Consider the following 15,398-nt stretch of genomic DNA (forward strand, 5'->3'; position numbering starts at 1 on the left):
ACTCTCTTAAGAGGATCAAAGTCTAGATTTTTTTTTCATATTTTGGTAGTTAGGCAAAAATGATAGCTAAAACTTTTATTTTAATCTTTTTCCTTTTTGGTGTAAATGGGGGAGGGCAAAGATAAACGTGCCATATGTGGGAGCATACAAACATATACATATAATATGATTGGAGGAAGACCAAATAAAATTGGAATAATAGATATTACACCATTATTTTGGTTGTTGTCTTAAACTAATCTTAAACGCAAGAAGTGGATGGGTTTTAATGTAGTGAAGTGTGAATAATGAAGTATCACAAAAATATCATGAGTTAAAGCTGGAAATTTCAGTCCAAATAAAATCATGGAAAGTTAAAATAAGAAAGAAGGATGCCAATATATATACATATACTAATTTCTACTGTTACAAAATGAATGGTCAAGAAGTTTTAGGAAGTGAAGAGGACAGAAACTCGTTCGGTAATCTTCTCCCGAAGGTAGGCATTTACCCAAAGCACGGATATTCTGAGTCTCTCGATTATACTTTTTAAAATAGGAAATTATATATATATATTATATATATATATATATATATATATATATATATATATATATTCGGGGTGCACCCTTTCACTCTATTTTATTATATATGCGTAGCAAAAGAATATTTTTTGATAGACCTAAGATACGGATTCTATATGAGCCAATGAATCGTGACAAATTGTTACTACTAGCAATGGCTCTTCCTCTTTTATTACTTCATCCTTTTTCATTACTCTCTTCTTTGTTCATCTTATTCATCAAATAGCACTGAGTTCATACTGGTAAGTTGGAACATTGACGAGGTTCAAAGAAAGGGTGGGCTATTCACCATGAAGACTAAAACAATTGAATCATGTCAAGTTTCAGAGGTAAACATATTCAAGCTAGCCAACAAAACTTCTTCAAAGTTGTTAGAAATAAAAGATAAAAACCCAGAGAAAGGACTAGCAAGAATGTTATAAAATAAGAGGGGGAAAATATTAATCAAGTCATGCCCCAAGGCACCCTCTTTAGAGAAAGATTTAGCTTATCAAGGTATTCGGTTTGCTTGAGAGATTTCTCTCAAAGAACAATGATCCCTATGAACTGTACATATGGTAGGTCGTACTTGAACAGTCTTGCATCTATCAGCAAGAACTTTTAGTGATAGAAAGACAGATAAAAGAGATTAGCTCAAGTGCTCATGCATCCTTAGAAGGATGGCAATGAGGTGAGTATAACTTTACCTGCATCCACGTACCTACGTCTGCCTCCTACTCCCTGCCTCGGGACAGAGCATGACGAGTACAATTAGACATGATAGGTAGGGACAAATCAGGATATATAAAAATATAAAAATCATCTTTTCTTAAGCATATAATCAAACAAATGAAAAAAATACAAACCTAAATCTCAGTGCTCACATGGTGTTGAACAAAATAAGAGTGAAAGATATGGACATAAACTATAAATAGCAAAAAAAAATATATTGTTCTCTAAAAAATAAAATATTTTTTAAATTAAAAAAAATAAAAACTAAAAAAAAAAAAGTAAGTATATAAATCAGACAAGTAAAAAAATGTAAAACTAAACCTCAATGCTTTACACAATATTGAACAAACTATTAGTCGAAGATCTAAACATAAAAAACTAATTTTTCCAACAGCAAATAAAAATTTATTTTTTAAAAAATTAAATGTCTCTTAAACCAAAAAAAAATAATTAAAAAAATAAACAACTAAGCATGAATGTTACAGTCTTCTACATGATTAAGCCTTCTTCTAAGTGGACATGAGAGCTTGGCAAGAAAAAAGTGCAGTGGCATGCAAGTGGCTAGGGTATGGAAATGGTGCGGATGAGCCAACTAGGATCATCCAGATGGTTTGAATAGAAGGAGAAGGGCGATTCTGATCTCATTATCTACATCCGCCCTAGATCCTAAATACAAGTTTTGATTTCAATACTTGCCATGCCACTAACTCTAAATAGGTTGGATAAAACGCACCACATCATGATCGGGTACCTATTAGGGCAGAGTAAATTACCATCCCTGCGTCCCCGAGCTAATCAAGCTATAACCGTCAAAATTCAGAAGGTTTTGTTAAGGAAGAACTCGAAGAATCTGAGTCGTTCCATCCCGATAGCAGGATTACGAGTCTTTGCTACCATGCTTTTACATACTTTTTTATAGAATCCATTTGATGATCCAAGACCTTCCTTATCAGGGGATTGTGAGGCCCAATAGTCCCACATCGGAAAGACTCGTTCCAGAGCCTGGGCATATGAGGCGAGTGTCTCCTAATCCTGTAGACGCGTTTTGGATGGAAAACAAAATCGGAGAGGGGTGAAGGACGCTTGCCCGAAGCCCCGGAACCGAACAATATCTGGCAGGAGAGCCCCGTGTTCCCCTCTAATGTGGCCCCCACGTGGGCACTAGGTGCCTCACGTATCCCGCGCAGGCGGGGGTGCGACATTTGGTATCAGAGCCGAGGACGGCTCTTATCCGATGGTGGGAAGGATGCGATGCGCAATAGTCCCACATCGGAAAGACTCGTTCCGGAGTTTGGGCATATGAGGCGGATGTCTCCTAATCCTGCAGACGCGTTTTGGATGGAAAATAAAATCGGAGAGGGGTGAAGGACGTTTGCGTAAAACCTCGAAACCGGACAATATCTGGCAGGGGAGCCTTTTCCCCCCTCATGCGGCCCCACGTAGGCATTGGGTGCCTCACGTGCCCCGCGGAAGCATGACAGGGATATAATAGGAAATAAAGTGGCAACCAATCGACATCCAATTACCTTGCCCTTTCTTCTTACTCTTTAATCCATACATTTGGCTTCTCACCATTCGTCTCCCTTCTCCCTCCCCACCATGCCGCCACCTCGCTGTGGCGTTCACCACCCATGCCCTCATCATTGTCGTGCCGGTTCGCTGTTTGCCTCGCCTGCATGGCACCATCCAAACTCATCTAAAACCCTCTCCCTTGAGACCCTTCCACTGGTTTGGTTATAAGGGTGAACGGACGGGGGAACAAGGAGGTGATGTTATGCGATCATAAGAAATTCCAGGGTTTGATTAAAAGAGATGCTTAACTAAAGGAATCTACTATTTTTTTGCTTCTTCAAATTACTCATTTTCTTCTTTCTTTTCTTTTTCGTGTAAGGACTTCCAGCGTCCAGTCTAGCCAACTCCATTCTTACCTAGAGAATGACCTAACTCTATAATTAACAAGTGAACTTTCCTGTTTAGAAAGACAGAGTACAGGCTAATGGGCATGGGAATGTGGCATGAGGTTGTCAAATAAAACTCATGAGTGCACCATACTAGGTGGAACGTTCTGCTCCACAATTTTTCTAAAAAGAAATCTGCTGAGATAACAAAACTAACCAGTTATTTAACTTTCATGATTTTATTAATTCATTACAAATTAATATAAAGTACATGAAAATCTATTTAATACTTCATGATTTTTGCATCCTGCCAGCTACCAAAAATGTAGCATAGATGTAGCTACAAAATATCCACCAAATAACAGTCATCATTCGCAAGGGATAGGGGTTGTATCTTTGGTGCAATACAAGGAATCATTCACCTCTTATATATGAATCTCGCTTTGGAGATCAATGCATGTAGATAAATGAATGACTAAGTTTGCAAGTCCAGAGTCACCTTATGGGGTTTTTATCGATCACACTAACAATAATGACGTCCATTACCTAACTAAAATCCATCAACAAAGTGGATCAAAATTTCCTTTGCACCTTGGACATTAGAGAACGAAACACAATGATTGCTTGTATCAAGAAGAAACCATGAAATCTAGCAAGTATTTGACAACAATTTGGAAAGAGGTCCCATCAATGATACCCTTTTTCTTCAACTCCCAGAAGAATAAATTATTACATGTTAATGGCATTCATAGCCTGGGTAGGTCGACACTTACTAGCATCATCAATTAGGGCTGCTCCCGTGCAAGTGTAAAACCAATAGTGATGCCCATTTTTAAAGCAATATCCACCAAGCTGAACTCTTTATCTTACCAATGTAACAAAACATTTGAAAATAACAATAATAATAGAAGTTCCCCAAGGCTAAGGAAGTGAACCCATTCCAAGCAATTCAACAATTTTTTTTTTTGTTTACCTAAAGACAAGAAAGTACAACCTACAACACAGTCCCTATCCCATACCCTCCATAGTTAAAACTATATTTATTATTTCTAATGATTATAATAAAGACTAAGTTCGTACCCCCTAGTACAAGGTCCAAAACCTTTCTGCAACCTTCAGGCCTAGGCTCCATTTTTAGACCCCTTTCTGCGTCCCTGAGAACCCCTAACAACCAAAACTTGTACCATAACCATATTTTATTAAGACCAAGCCATCCTTTTCTCTCTTTTTCAAAAATGTCTCAGCCCCAAGTCACCAAAACCTTGCATTTAAGTTACAATAACCCTCCCCTAATCCCACTGCCCTATTACCCAATTCCACTTGTACCTTCTCCAAAACCGGACTACTTAATCTCCGACAGTGGTATTTTAGAAATTTCCGCAAAGAGCAAGGGCAAAATCCACCATAACAGTGGTAACTTAATGGTAATACTAAGCAAATAGATTTAATTAGCAAGTACCTTTAACTTAGGCCACGAGTAAAAACAATATTTTTTTACTTCAACCACTAAACTAATCTAACATCATTAATTATGTAATTAATTAACTAATAGATCTCATACATGCATGTATAACCCCGGCAAGACTACCAAAACTTCCGGAAATTTAGAGAGAGAAATTTTACAAGACCTTAAGGAAAAAAAAGAAGCATAGACATATATAATATTCCAGTGGGAGATAAAACCTACCGCCTTATCTTTTTCCATTTTTTTCTTTGTTTTTTTTTTTGGCCAGAGAGCAATATTTAATGGCGCTCAGACTCCCGGACTCCAAAGGTTCCACAAACGGGAATTAAACAACCCCATCACGTCCGGCCAAACCCCGCCGCCGCTCGCCCCCGCCGTCGCCGCCCTCATTTCCGCCCTCCGCTACCTCCTCTTCATCCTCCTTCCTCTCATCGCCGCCTCCCCCTGCCGTGCCCTCCACCTCCGCCGCCTTCTCTTCGCTGGAGAATCTCACAGCCGGAGCCTCCAGAACTTTCTCATCGGTGATCTGTTCGACCTTCTTCTTCTCCTTCTCCTTGCTCTTCTTCCCCTTCTCCGAAAGATCCGAAGCCCTCCGCTCCCTCCGCCGGCCCTTTCCGCCGCCGCCCTTTCTCTCGGGAGTTGGCCAGGTGCTCCTCGAAGGCCCTCGACTGGCCTGATGGATGAGCTCGCGATCAGGAGAGCAGTCCCAGCGGGACCAGAAGCTACTATAGCAGTCGAAGCACCCCGCAGTCGAAGAGCGGCCGGTGGACTCCCCCAACCCGCCGGCACCCGCCGCCTCTCCTCCCCGCCGCCGCCGGCGCCACCGATCCCCGTGGCCGCCCCATCCCCTCGCCATTCAAAGACCGTGTCATCAGGTACGTCAGCACCTCTTGTCCTCGTTCCCCAACGCCGCCGTCAGCGCCAGGATCGCCGCCGGCAGGAGCTTCAGCACCGCCAGCGCGTCCTCGCCCGCCCCGCCGCCGGCGGAGGGAGACGCCGGCGATGGGTGGATCTTTCCCTTCCCTTTAGGGTAAAGATTCTTCATATTTTCCACACTCTTCTTGCCTCCTCTTTCTTCAAAATTTTTCACCCAAATCCTAGAGAGACGAGAAGAGAGAGAGATTGGATTTATCGCTTTAGCTTGGACGGCACGAAAGAGAGAGAGAAAGAGAGGAGGAACGGATAACGGGGGGAAGGGCGTCGCTGTTATAAGAGCTAGGACGTTCCTTTCTCTCAGGTAGCCTCGGCCCGCGCTCTCGGTTCACCGGCTATTCCCGGTTTCCACAGAGTTCTCGTACGTCCGTCACAGTGCGGACAGCTGGCCTGGTTCATCTTTCTACTCCTCGCATAGAAAATCCTATGGGGAATGAATCTGGCGCTGTCCAGACTTAACCCATCGACGGACATGCCTATGGTTTGATTTTACTCGCATAGGGAGTGTTATGCGGGCCATTGGATGAGAGCAATGGACGTACTGGGGATACCGGGAATATTAGGGTTAGCGGGGAAGTGGAGGAGAGTGAGAGGCGGTACGGTCCTCTCACGCGATTATTTAAATTTTTTGTTGAATGGCAAATATACCCTCCCTTGAGATGGCGATTAACCGGTTTAGCGCAGGGGTGTTTTGGGAACTAAACAAAATTCTTGGTCTTGGTTAAAAGTGAGATGGCGTGGGCGTATTTTAGGAAATGGGAAGCCTGGGCAGCTTGAGTGGGGTCTGGTCACCGTACGTGATGGTTACCTCACTATCTTTTCAGCGCTGCTTTTTTTGTCGAGACCCCGGGGATGGGAACCGTAACGTTGCCAGGACGTGGGGGTGTGACTTTTTGTGAGGTGGATGGAGGACATGATGGACGGTTGACGGGAGATTGGATACAAAATAAGGACCGGGATCTCAGCTTTCTCTGTCTTCATTTGTGTCCTTGTAGTTGGCATGCATCAAAGCCGTTCAATCTGCTGCTGTGCCCTCTCCAAAAAAGGTCATGGTACGCATAGGGACACCGCGAAAAAAAAAAGACGGGTCGGCGCTTGGCATTTTTTTTACTCGCGAAAAGAGAGAGGAGGAGAAAAATTCGGTCAACAAAAAATTAAAATATTTTATATTTAATTAAAATTTGTATTACAAAGTAGAAAATGTAGTTTTTTTCTGAAAATAAATTTTTTTTATATATTTTATAAAAAAAACTTATATGTGATATAAAAAAGTTTAATTTTCATGGGAGTTGATATATATATATATATTTGCTTAAGGAAAAAAAAGAGGGGATGAGGAGGACCTCATTCATGTGGCAACGTTTACTGAGCCTCCTTCCCATTGAAAAATGTTCGATATGGACAGACAAGTTTTACTCACATTCTTCCCACCTCGCGAAGGATTTAGTCTCCACATTTAATCGACGCCCACGCGTTTCGAATCTGGGTCATTTTGGTAAAATTTTAGCTCCGTTCCAACCGTGCTACCATCTCGGGGGTAGATATTTTATTTTCTAAAAGCACCTTTAAACTGTTAATCAAATATGTAAAGTTTTTCTTTAATAACATTTAATTTTACATAAAGTTTTTAAAAAATAGATGCTCGGCTAATTATAAATTATTCTAAAATATACTATTTTTATAATCCATTAAATATATAAAAAGTATTGTTTTATATATTATATATTTAGGTATTAATTTTTATAAAAAAAATATTTTTGTATTTTTTTGAATCAAATAATTTTTTTTTGCTGATATATCATATGGTACGGATACAGAAGAGAGCAATTTTGGCCTTACAGCACTGTTGGGGAATAAAAGGGGCTTGGCTTTATGTTTTTTTGAGGAAGGATGGCAACGTATCATTAAAAAAAAAAGTTGGATTCTCTGACTTTCGGCAAATTGTGATAATGAAATGATCGATTCACATATTGCCTGCTGGATCTTACTTTCTTTTCTTTTCAAGAAAAAACAATCTAATGTGCTTTTAGATACCTTTTTTCATCCTCTTTCTTATCAATTATGAATTGATATAGCCATCACTTTTGCTTTGGTGGACTGTAAAGTTTGTGTGACTTCATTACATATGCGCTGGTGCAATGCTAAGTTAGTTGTGTTTTGATTAAAAGCTATCTTGTCTGATAATGTTATGCAAGACCACATAGAGGATATCTCCCTCCAATTGCTTGCTTGAGTGATAGCTTTTTATAGGACATGATTCAACTTTAGTTTCATATGCACTGTTTGAATGACAAGGACATTGGTCCCTCTATTTCATCAAGGCCCTTGATCTTTCAACATTGGATTCAAAGTGTACCTGAAAGTTTTTTTTAGTATGACTCATGCATCTTTCATCTTGATCAATGATGTTAGGCATGGTCCCCAATACTTCAAGTAAGACTACAATCTCATGGGCACCTTAGAAGTTGATGTTTGAATTTCTAATTGTGCAGCGTGCATGGATTGAAAACAAAATTTCACTAAGAAATGGAAGTAACAACTGCTATGATTGGACGCTTATTGGTATAATTTAATGGGTGATGATGATGTTGTTAAGAGTAAGACGCCATGTTTCCCAATCTCTTATGTTAGTTCGCTTGTCCCTATCTTTTTTGCATGTACTTAAAATTATAGAATTCTGTTCAACAAGTTAATATTTTTCAATATCCTTCCTTCTTTTTATATAATAAATGATTATCCAATATCTTTGTTCTACAATCGCTTGCTCCAGCTCTCCTGTGATGATTAGTATATTGTTCCTGCTTGCGTTTTTGTTTGCTTCCTGAGTAGATAAGCTGGGAAAGGATTCGTCAGATAAATAACTTGCTACTAAGATTTAAACAACTTTTGTCTAATCAAATGAGAAATTATATCCTACGTGGCGTGCACCACCGATTACAGCTATATGTTTTTGTTGGTTTTATTTTATAGGGATGAGAACGAGCTGCTGTGATTGGCTGTGCGCATGATGATGTAAACACAGAATTTTTTTAGCGTGCAAGAATTTTTTTACTAAAATATTTTTAATAAAAATACTGATGCCAAATATATGATACTTGAGAAGTCATTTTTCATGCTTGATTGCTTTTTACGTGTTCATATATTCCAAAACAACTTATCTTTAGGGTTAAGTTTTTAAAAAAAATCATGTAAAATATCTATTGTATCTATAATATAATAAAAAAATATTAATTATACTAAAAGCTTTAAAGTATTTTTAGAAAAAATTTCTTTTAATTTTCAGACGGTAAGAATTAATTTTTTTAGATTTTTACATAAATATTTTTAAAAATATAAAAAATTATTTTTATAAATTTAATTTTTTTATAAATTTCAACCAGATATTTTTTTTTATCATACTCTCTCTCTCTCCCTCCCTGCCCTTTTCACTAAGCAATCGAGTCGGTGTACGATATAATTTCTCGGAACAAAGCACCCAAGACATAGACTGTCGTTTGACGTGTGATTGACATGCAGAGTGGGTATTGTTCTGCCAATGGCCAGAAAAAAAAAAAAACGGCCATCATGTCCCTTTCAAAAACAAAAAAAAGAAAAGAAAAGAAAAAGGCTTTGTGGGACATTCGGATACTCGCATTGAAAACACTGGTCAATATATATTATAATAAAGTTGTCACAAAACACGCCCTTTGTTTGCATTGCTCACAAGCTTGAAACTTAGGTAATCTAAATAAAGGACGAGTGTTCCCATCTAATGGAAACCGTAGTGGATGTCTGGGTGGCGGCATATGTGGTGAGCCACTCAGAAAACACTTTATGGGTAGAGAAGGAAAATTTACCTAGGGCACTGTGTGACTTATTGCTTGTTGATTTTACTGGGTGCATCCGTACTCGTAATGTATGAAATGCTGGTTTTAGCGCGAAAAAAAAAGTATAGTAAGGCTTTGCATGCTCATTTGCCTCACACCATCCTGACAATGTCATGTGCATCGCATGGGTTTGATTGTCTTATGCTAAATTTGAACCTAAAGAAAAGGGGTAAAGCAATGTTAGAGCTCAAGAGCTCTTTAGTAACTAAAGGTTTCGTTACAATTGCCGACTATTTAAACTAAACATCCTATTAGGTTTAGGTACCAATCATCAGCCAAAATGTGAATGGCAATCAATGTTTGAGCTAGACCGATGAATTCAAATTTGAACACGGTCCTACCGTCGCTCAACAATCAACACAAAAATTAACTTTACTGACATTTTGTATGATTGCTCAAGTGATTTGAACAACTATTACAAAGTAGGGTCAATTTACAAAGTTAGTCCATACTTTGAATGTTAAATAACTATTGGAAGTAACTTGGATCTTTGGGTAAGTCTCCTCCTTCATTATTGGGAGTTGAATACTTGATCATGATTGTAAGTATGGTGGGAAATAAGGTGTACTAGGGCCAAGAAAAAACAAGATTGTCAACATATCCAGCCCAAAATTTAACCCTTTGGATGTGATCTTAGGCTTGTGGGCTGCCTATGTTCCACTTTGTCCATAGGCTTTAGGTGGGTACCAACATTTCTATGTTGTTTGTGAGGGTTGTTCAATATATAGCATCTCTTAGACTTTGGCAACCCTACTAAATGCATCCTTTTGTATCGCCATGCGAATAATACTACTTAGGATCCAGCCTTCTTAATTAACAAAATCGCGCAATGCGCACACACAAAGCCCTAGAATTAGGAATCCAAAAAGGTTGAGTAGTAAAAGATTCTTAAAACAAGAATCAAATAGGATTCTCGTGAAGGAAGGTGAAATCTTTTTTGTTTAATTTGGAACGAAAAACACAACCCCTCATTCTCTTAAACAACAATAATTTACCTTAGGAATTGCTATAATTCGTATCCATCTTATGGTTTAACTTGCAACCTTTGATCATGCTCTAACAATGAAGGAGAACCTTGGCTTGGCTGCTGCAAATTAATATCAAAAAGTTTTTTCACCAAACGTACAGGTGCAACAACCAATTCGCCACGAGCTTACAAAGATTTCACTTAGCTTGGATCTCAAATTGAGCATAGTGATGACCACGACCATTAATCCATAAAGAAAACAGCACGTAATCTGAATAAAAAGGAACACAAACTGGTCTTGCTCAACAAGGTCTCTATGTGAACTTGCACCAAATCTTGTGTTTGAGACCAAGACCAACCTCAGTCTTCATTCATGCACACAAAAACCCTAATACAAAAACAAAAGTACCAGCTAATCACAGCACAACTACATTTCGATCCAGGCCGATTGTTGAATAAGCCTCTTGGATAGCCTGATGTCAATCAGCTTTCTTAGTCTCCGGGACTTGGATTTTGCCGGTTGGGCCGCCGGATCTCCGGCCGGCTTGTCCTCGGCCATCTTGGAATAAATCTCATCTCTCTCCTTGAAGTACCTCTCAAAGGCTCTTGGCAAGAACCGTGGAATTAAGAAACCGTAGAGGTTCAAAGAGAAGTAGAGCAAATTTGCAATGGCCAGTGTCTTACCAAACCACAGCCAGGCAACATCCTGCACCAAATCAGAATTGCTGATGATTCATGAACACAAAAGAAGTAACACACCATGAATGTAATGCTCTCAAGGGAGTGAGAAACAAAGGAGAAGGACATGTTGATCCTCCAATCTAAATATTCCCTACAAGAACCCACATTTGCAATAAGCTACACATCAAGGTTGTTGGTCAAACTTCAAATTGGATGCAATTTTGATATTCCTCTAAGCAATAGTAATTATCATCATCCAAGTCTTTGTTCATCAAATATAGGATCAAGAAAAGTTTTATGAAAGGACTGAACCAAATTTATATAATTGTGGGACTGACTTTGGAAATTGATTTTTTTTTTTTTTTTTTGGTGAAAACCGCAATTCATATAGCTCTAACGTGAGTACATCTTGCCAAATCAAAAGAAAGTAAAGAGTACAAAGGGGGCGGAAGCTCTGCTATGAAGCAGTCCTTCGATACTACTCTAGCGAACTAGTCTACCATATAAAAAATCCAAATCAAAAGAGGGGACAAAAATATTTTAGAGATTAAGTCCTAATTAATAACAAGAGACACATTTATCTATTTTACATACATCCTTATATCATCATTAAAGATGTAATAAGTATTCTTTGTAAAATATATTATGTTTTAGAGGGAGCCAACAGAAGATAGACATCCATATAAAATATATGTATTTATGTATGTATGTATGTATGTATGTATATGTACATGTGTATGTGCATGGCACTCACCTTGATGGAAGCATTAGCCGGGAGGGTCTTATTAAACCAGACATCATAAATCCAATCGACGATGACGAAGATCCGCCGCACAGTGTACAGCAGCGGCACCATCGCCCGCACCGGCGGCGAGAAGAGCGAGAACCCGCCGATGACGTTCTCCATGAGGATCTGACACGAGAGCAAGAAGAGGTGCGGGGTGGCCGACCGCACGGCGTGGTCGTCCCCACGTGCGAACCCCCCCAGCACGTACGCCAGCGGCAGGAACAGCCCCACGGTGGTCCCCGCAACCACGTAGGCCCGGAAGCCGCGGGAACCACTGAAGACCTCCCGGGACCCTCCGCCGCCGCCGCCGCCGCCGCCGCGGCCGACGGCGGGGAAGGCGAGGCGGGAGAGGGCGAGGATGTAGGCGGAGGCGAAGAACGGGAACACCAGATCGAGGACGGGGACCAGCCCGCTGGCGGAGAACACCATGATGAAGGCCACCAGCTGCAGCTCGATGACGCGGAGGGATCCCATCACGCCGCCCATCACCGTCTGTTCACGTTGCATGGGGCCGTCTGATGGGGGCTTCTCGGACGTGTGATCGGGATCAGAGCGTGGCGCCACGGCGAGGGAGAGGCCGGACATGGTTGCTTTGTTTGCTCTGCTTAATTTGCTCTGCGACGACGGATTTGAGGCGGAGAGGGAGAGGGAGAGGCGACGGGGGGGAGGAGTTACCTGTTTTGTTTGAAACGGTTATACAGAATGGCCTCGGTATTATAGGAAATTACAGGAAAGACAGGATGGTTGTGGTGTAGATATGTGGTGAGGTGAGGGGTTTCTTGGGAGATCGGGGAATATTCTGCATGCGTTTGCATGAAAAGTGACCCGCCACGTGTATTTAGAATAGGGGAAGAGTGGACAGTTGTCCGGACACGTGGCCATTGACGAGTGAGGGGCGGTGGAGGTGGCGGGATGTGCGGCAACGTTAGGAGACTGGCTCTTATCATCATCATTTTATTTTGACAGAGTGAGAAATTTTCTTGGATTGCCGACTTATAATTAGACTCGGCAACCAGAGGCTAAACTTTGTTTTTTTTTTTTTTTTTTTTTTTTGCATCAGCATGATATTATCCGAGGTCAGAAAAAAAATAAAAAAATACTTGCAGCTCAATCTTATGCCTATGTTTGTCACTTGTGAGACTTTGTTAATGGCAACACCAATCGAAGGGCATCATACTAATTGTCCTATTAAAATTATCCCATAAGTGGTTTATTAAAAACTTTGTCTATATAATAATATAACCATTATACTGTAAATATATTTATTTTATTTAATCTTACATCTTAGAAGCCCAAAGTGGTTTTGGTATGATTTAAAAGCAAATCCTTATTTTGCCTTGGTCAAAGTGTTGAATCTTATACTAGGGTTATCACTAATCAGGGCAAATCTGAGGGCATGCTAGAGGTAATCTTAGTCTAATCGAAACATATGGATTGTGGGTCCGGTCTCGATCTCTATATAAACATATATTTTTTTTTTGTTTTTGTGGCGATATACCAAAAGTCAAGCCAATGAGAACTCCACTACCTTCTCTCTCTCTGCTCCTAGAAAAAGATTTTCTTTTATCTTTCTAAAGCTTGTAAACTCAAAACATACTCAGCATAAATATTTTTAACATCCAAATAATTTATATAAAAAGTATAAATATTAATTTCTAAATATTAAAATATTAATAATTATTATATATTATATAAATATAAGTATAATTATTAAATAATAAATTTATATATAATAAATAATATTATAAATATAATATATATATATATACTTATCATATCATAAGACAATTTTAATTAGTGGATTAGTCATTAAAATTTAAAAGTGGTTCCGGTCATTTCATTGCTCCTGGGAAGTACCTTCCTCCTTTTCACCATTTTCATTTGCTAATTACAACCTCTATGCAATAATATCGGTCTTATACAAGTTAATTTTTGTATTTTTTATTGTTTTTACATGCATACCCCTAAAACAATACCGTCTATGAGAAACTCCCCTAATAAAGGTTGATTTTTGGTCACTTAATCCTCATCCAGGTTCAGCATTGTAGCAGAAGTTATCATTTATCCTCATACTACTCTTCAAATAAGAATTGTCGAATATTGAAGGAGGTGACTGAATATTAGTTGCTATTGTTGATAGTTTTGGATCCCCACTGATCAACCTAAGAATTTGAAATGTTTATAGTTGCTTTTTTTTTTTTTTGATATATTGGCGCCTCACACGCAACGGGTGTAGGTGCAGTCCATAAAGTCGGAAAAAAAAGAGAGAATACAAAGGAGACGGGACCAGAATATGATTGTCCCAAACATCTCCAGAATGTTGAGCCGCAAAGGAAGACACCCAATCCGCCGCTTTATTTGCTTCTCGGTAGACATGGGTGACCCGATGGGAGGCACACTCCCCCAAGAGGTTGCTATATCATGTATCAGTCGCAACCCGCTACCTGCATGACCTGAGTCCTGAATCCACTCAATTATCGAGGCTGAGTCTCCCTCCAAGACAATACAATTTGCGCCCAGCACATGCCTCGCATAGGAGATGCCCTCTTATGCAGTTTTGACCTCAACGCCGACCATACTCTGATCGAAGATCCATTGACCCCCAGCCGCCACCAATCGGACCTCTTGATCTCTGATAACAAACCCCACACTGGCGTGACCACCCTCACTGAAGCTGCCGTCGAAACTCACTTTGAGAAAACCAGGAGGTGAAGGCTCCTAGGAGACGAGCATGGTCTTAGACGCTACAAGAGCAGAATGAGAGTCCCAGATTTTTCTAGCCAACCCAAGGGACGACGACGCAGTGACGCTAACGACCTCCACCGCATGAAGAAGTGCCCTATCCACCACTAGCCTTGGTTGCACCCCTCTGCTCTCAAAAACTCAAGCATTCCTATCTAGCCAATAGTGATAAGCCAGATAGGCCGCCCTAATCTCCTACTCCACCAGGACGAGCCTCCGAGAGGAATCCCTCAAAAAGATCATGAAATCCTCTATAGACGACCACCGCTACGGCAGGATAGAGGAACCCGACAAGCACGCTTAGATTTGGACTGCCCGCTGAGAGCCAAAAAGCACATGGTAGACAGACATATCCACTTATGGGCAGACCCTGCAGCCTGGGGGTATGCTGACCCCTCGCTGAGCCATTACTCCTTTGGTGGGTAGGCACCCTCAAGCAACTTTCCAAATAAACAGTGCCACTCAGGGGTGGGTGCACATCTGCCAGATCCAGCTCTCCTCAATCTGCAGTGCCAATGGCCTCCGCACCAGCTCTAGTAGGTCCCTCATGCTCACCTCCGTCCTGCTAGTCCTGCTCCACACCCTCCTATCCTTGGCCGCGACCACCGGAAGTGGCATCGCCAACACCCGCTCAGCTAGCTGCTCACCAAAGGCCCTCCTGATAAGGTGCTCATCCTATCTCTGCTCTCTTGGGACAATCAGATCGCTTGCTCTGCGCCCCTCTAACCATTGTGGGTCGTACAAGGTGGGCCACTAGTAAAGAGGCAAGTCGGCCAACCAGCAAT

The 15,398-nt window shown here is 40.6% G+C and overlaps 1 protein-coding gene and 1 pseudogene across 1 annotated transcript; both read right to left on the reverse strand.

Moving 5' to 3' along the window:
• Positions 1-4,679: 4,679 nt before the first annotated feature.
• LOC103719101 lies at positions 4,680-6,715 on the reverse strand (annotated as a pseudogene).
• Positions 6,716-10,527: 3,812 nt separating this feature from the next.
• LOC103719094 lies at positions 10,528-12,537 on the reverse strand. Its single transcript, XM_008808171.4, has 2 exons — positions 11,839-12,537; positions 10,528-11,109 (listed from the first exon to the last, which is right to left on the reverse strand). Exons 1-2 carry the CDS (start codon positions 12,454-12,456, stop codon positions 10,831-10,833), a joined length of 897 nt encoding a protein of 298 aa, XP_008806393.2. The 5' UTR covers positions 12,457-12,537; the 3' UTR covers positions 10,528-10,830.
• Positions 12,538-15,398: the final 2,861 nt, after the last annotated feature.

This window comes from Phoenix dactylifera, chromosome 14, assembly GCF_009389715.1.
Source record: "Phoenix dactylifera cultivar Barhee BC4 chromosome 14, palm_55x_up_171113_PBpolish2nd_filt_p, whole genome shotgun sequence".
NCBI classification, from domain to species: domain Eukaryota; kingdom Viridiplantae; phylum Streptophyta; class Magnoliopsida; order Arecales; family Arecaceae; genus Phoenix; species Phoenix dactylifera.

Coding starts and splice junctions, on each gene's coding strand:
- LOC103719094 (XM_008808171.4), bottom strand. CDS start 12,456: ATGTCCGGCCTCTCCCTCGCCGTGGCGCCACGCTCTGATCCCGATCAC. Junction 11,110..11,838: donor CGGCTAATGCTTCCATCAAG/GTGAGTGCCATG, acceptor GATTTGGTGCAG/GATGTTGCCTGGCTGTGGTT.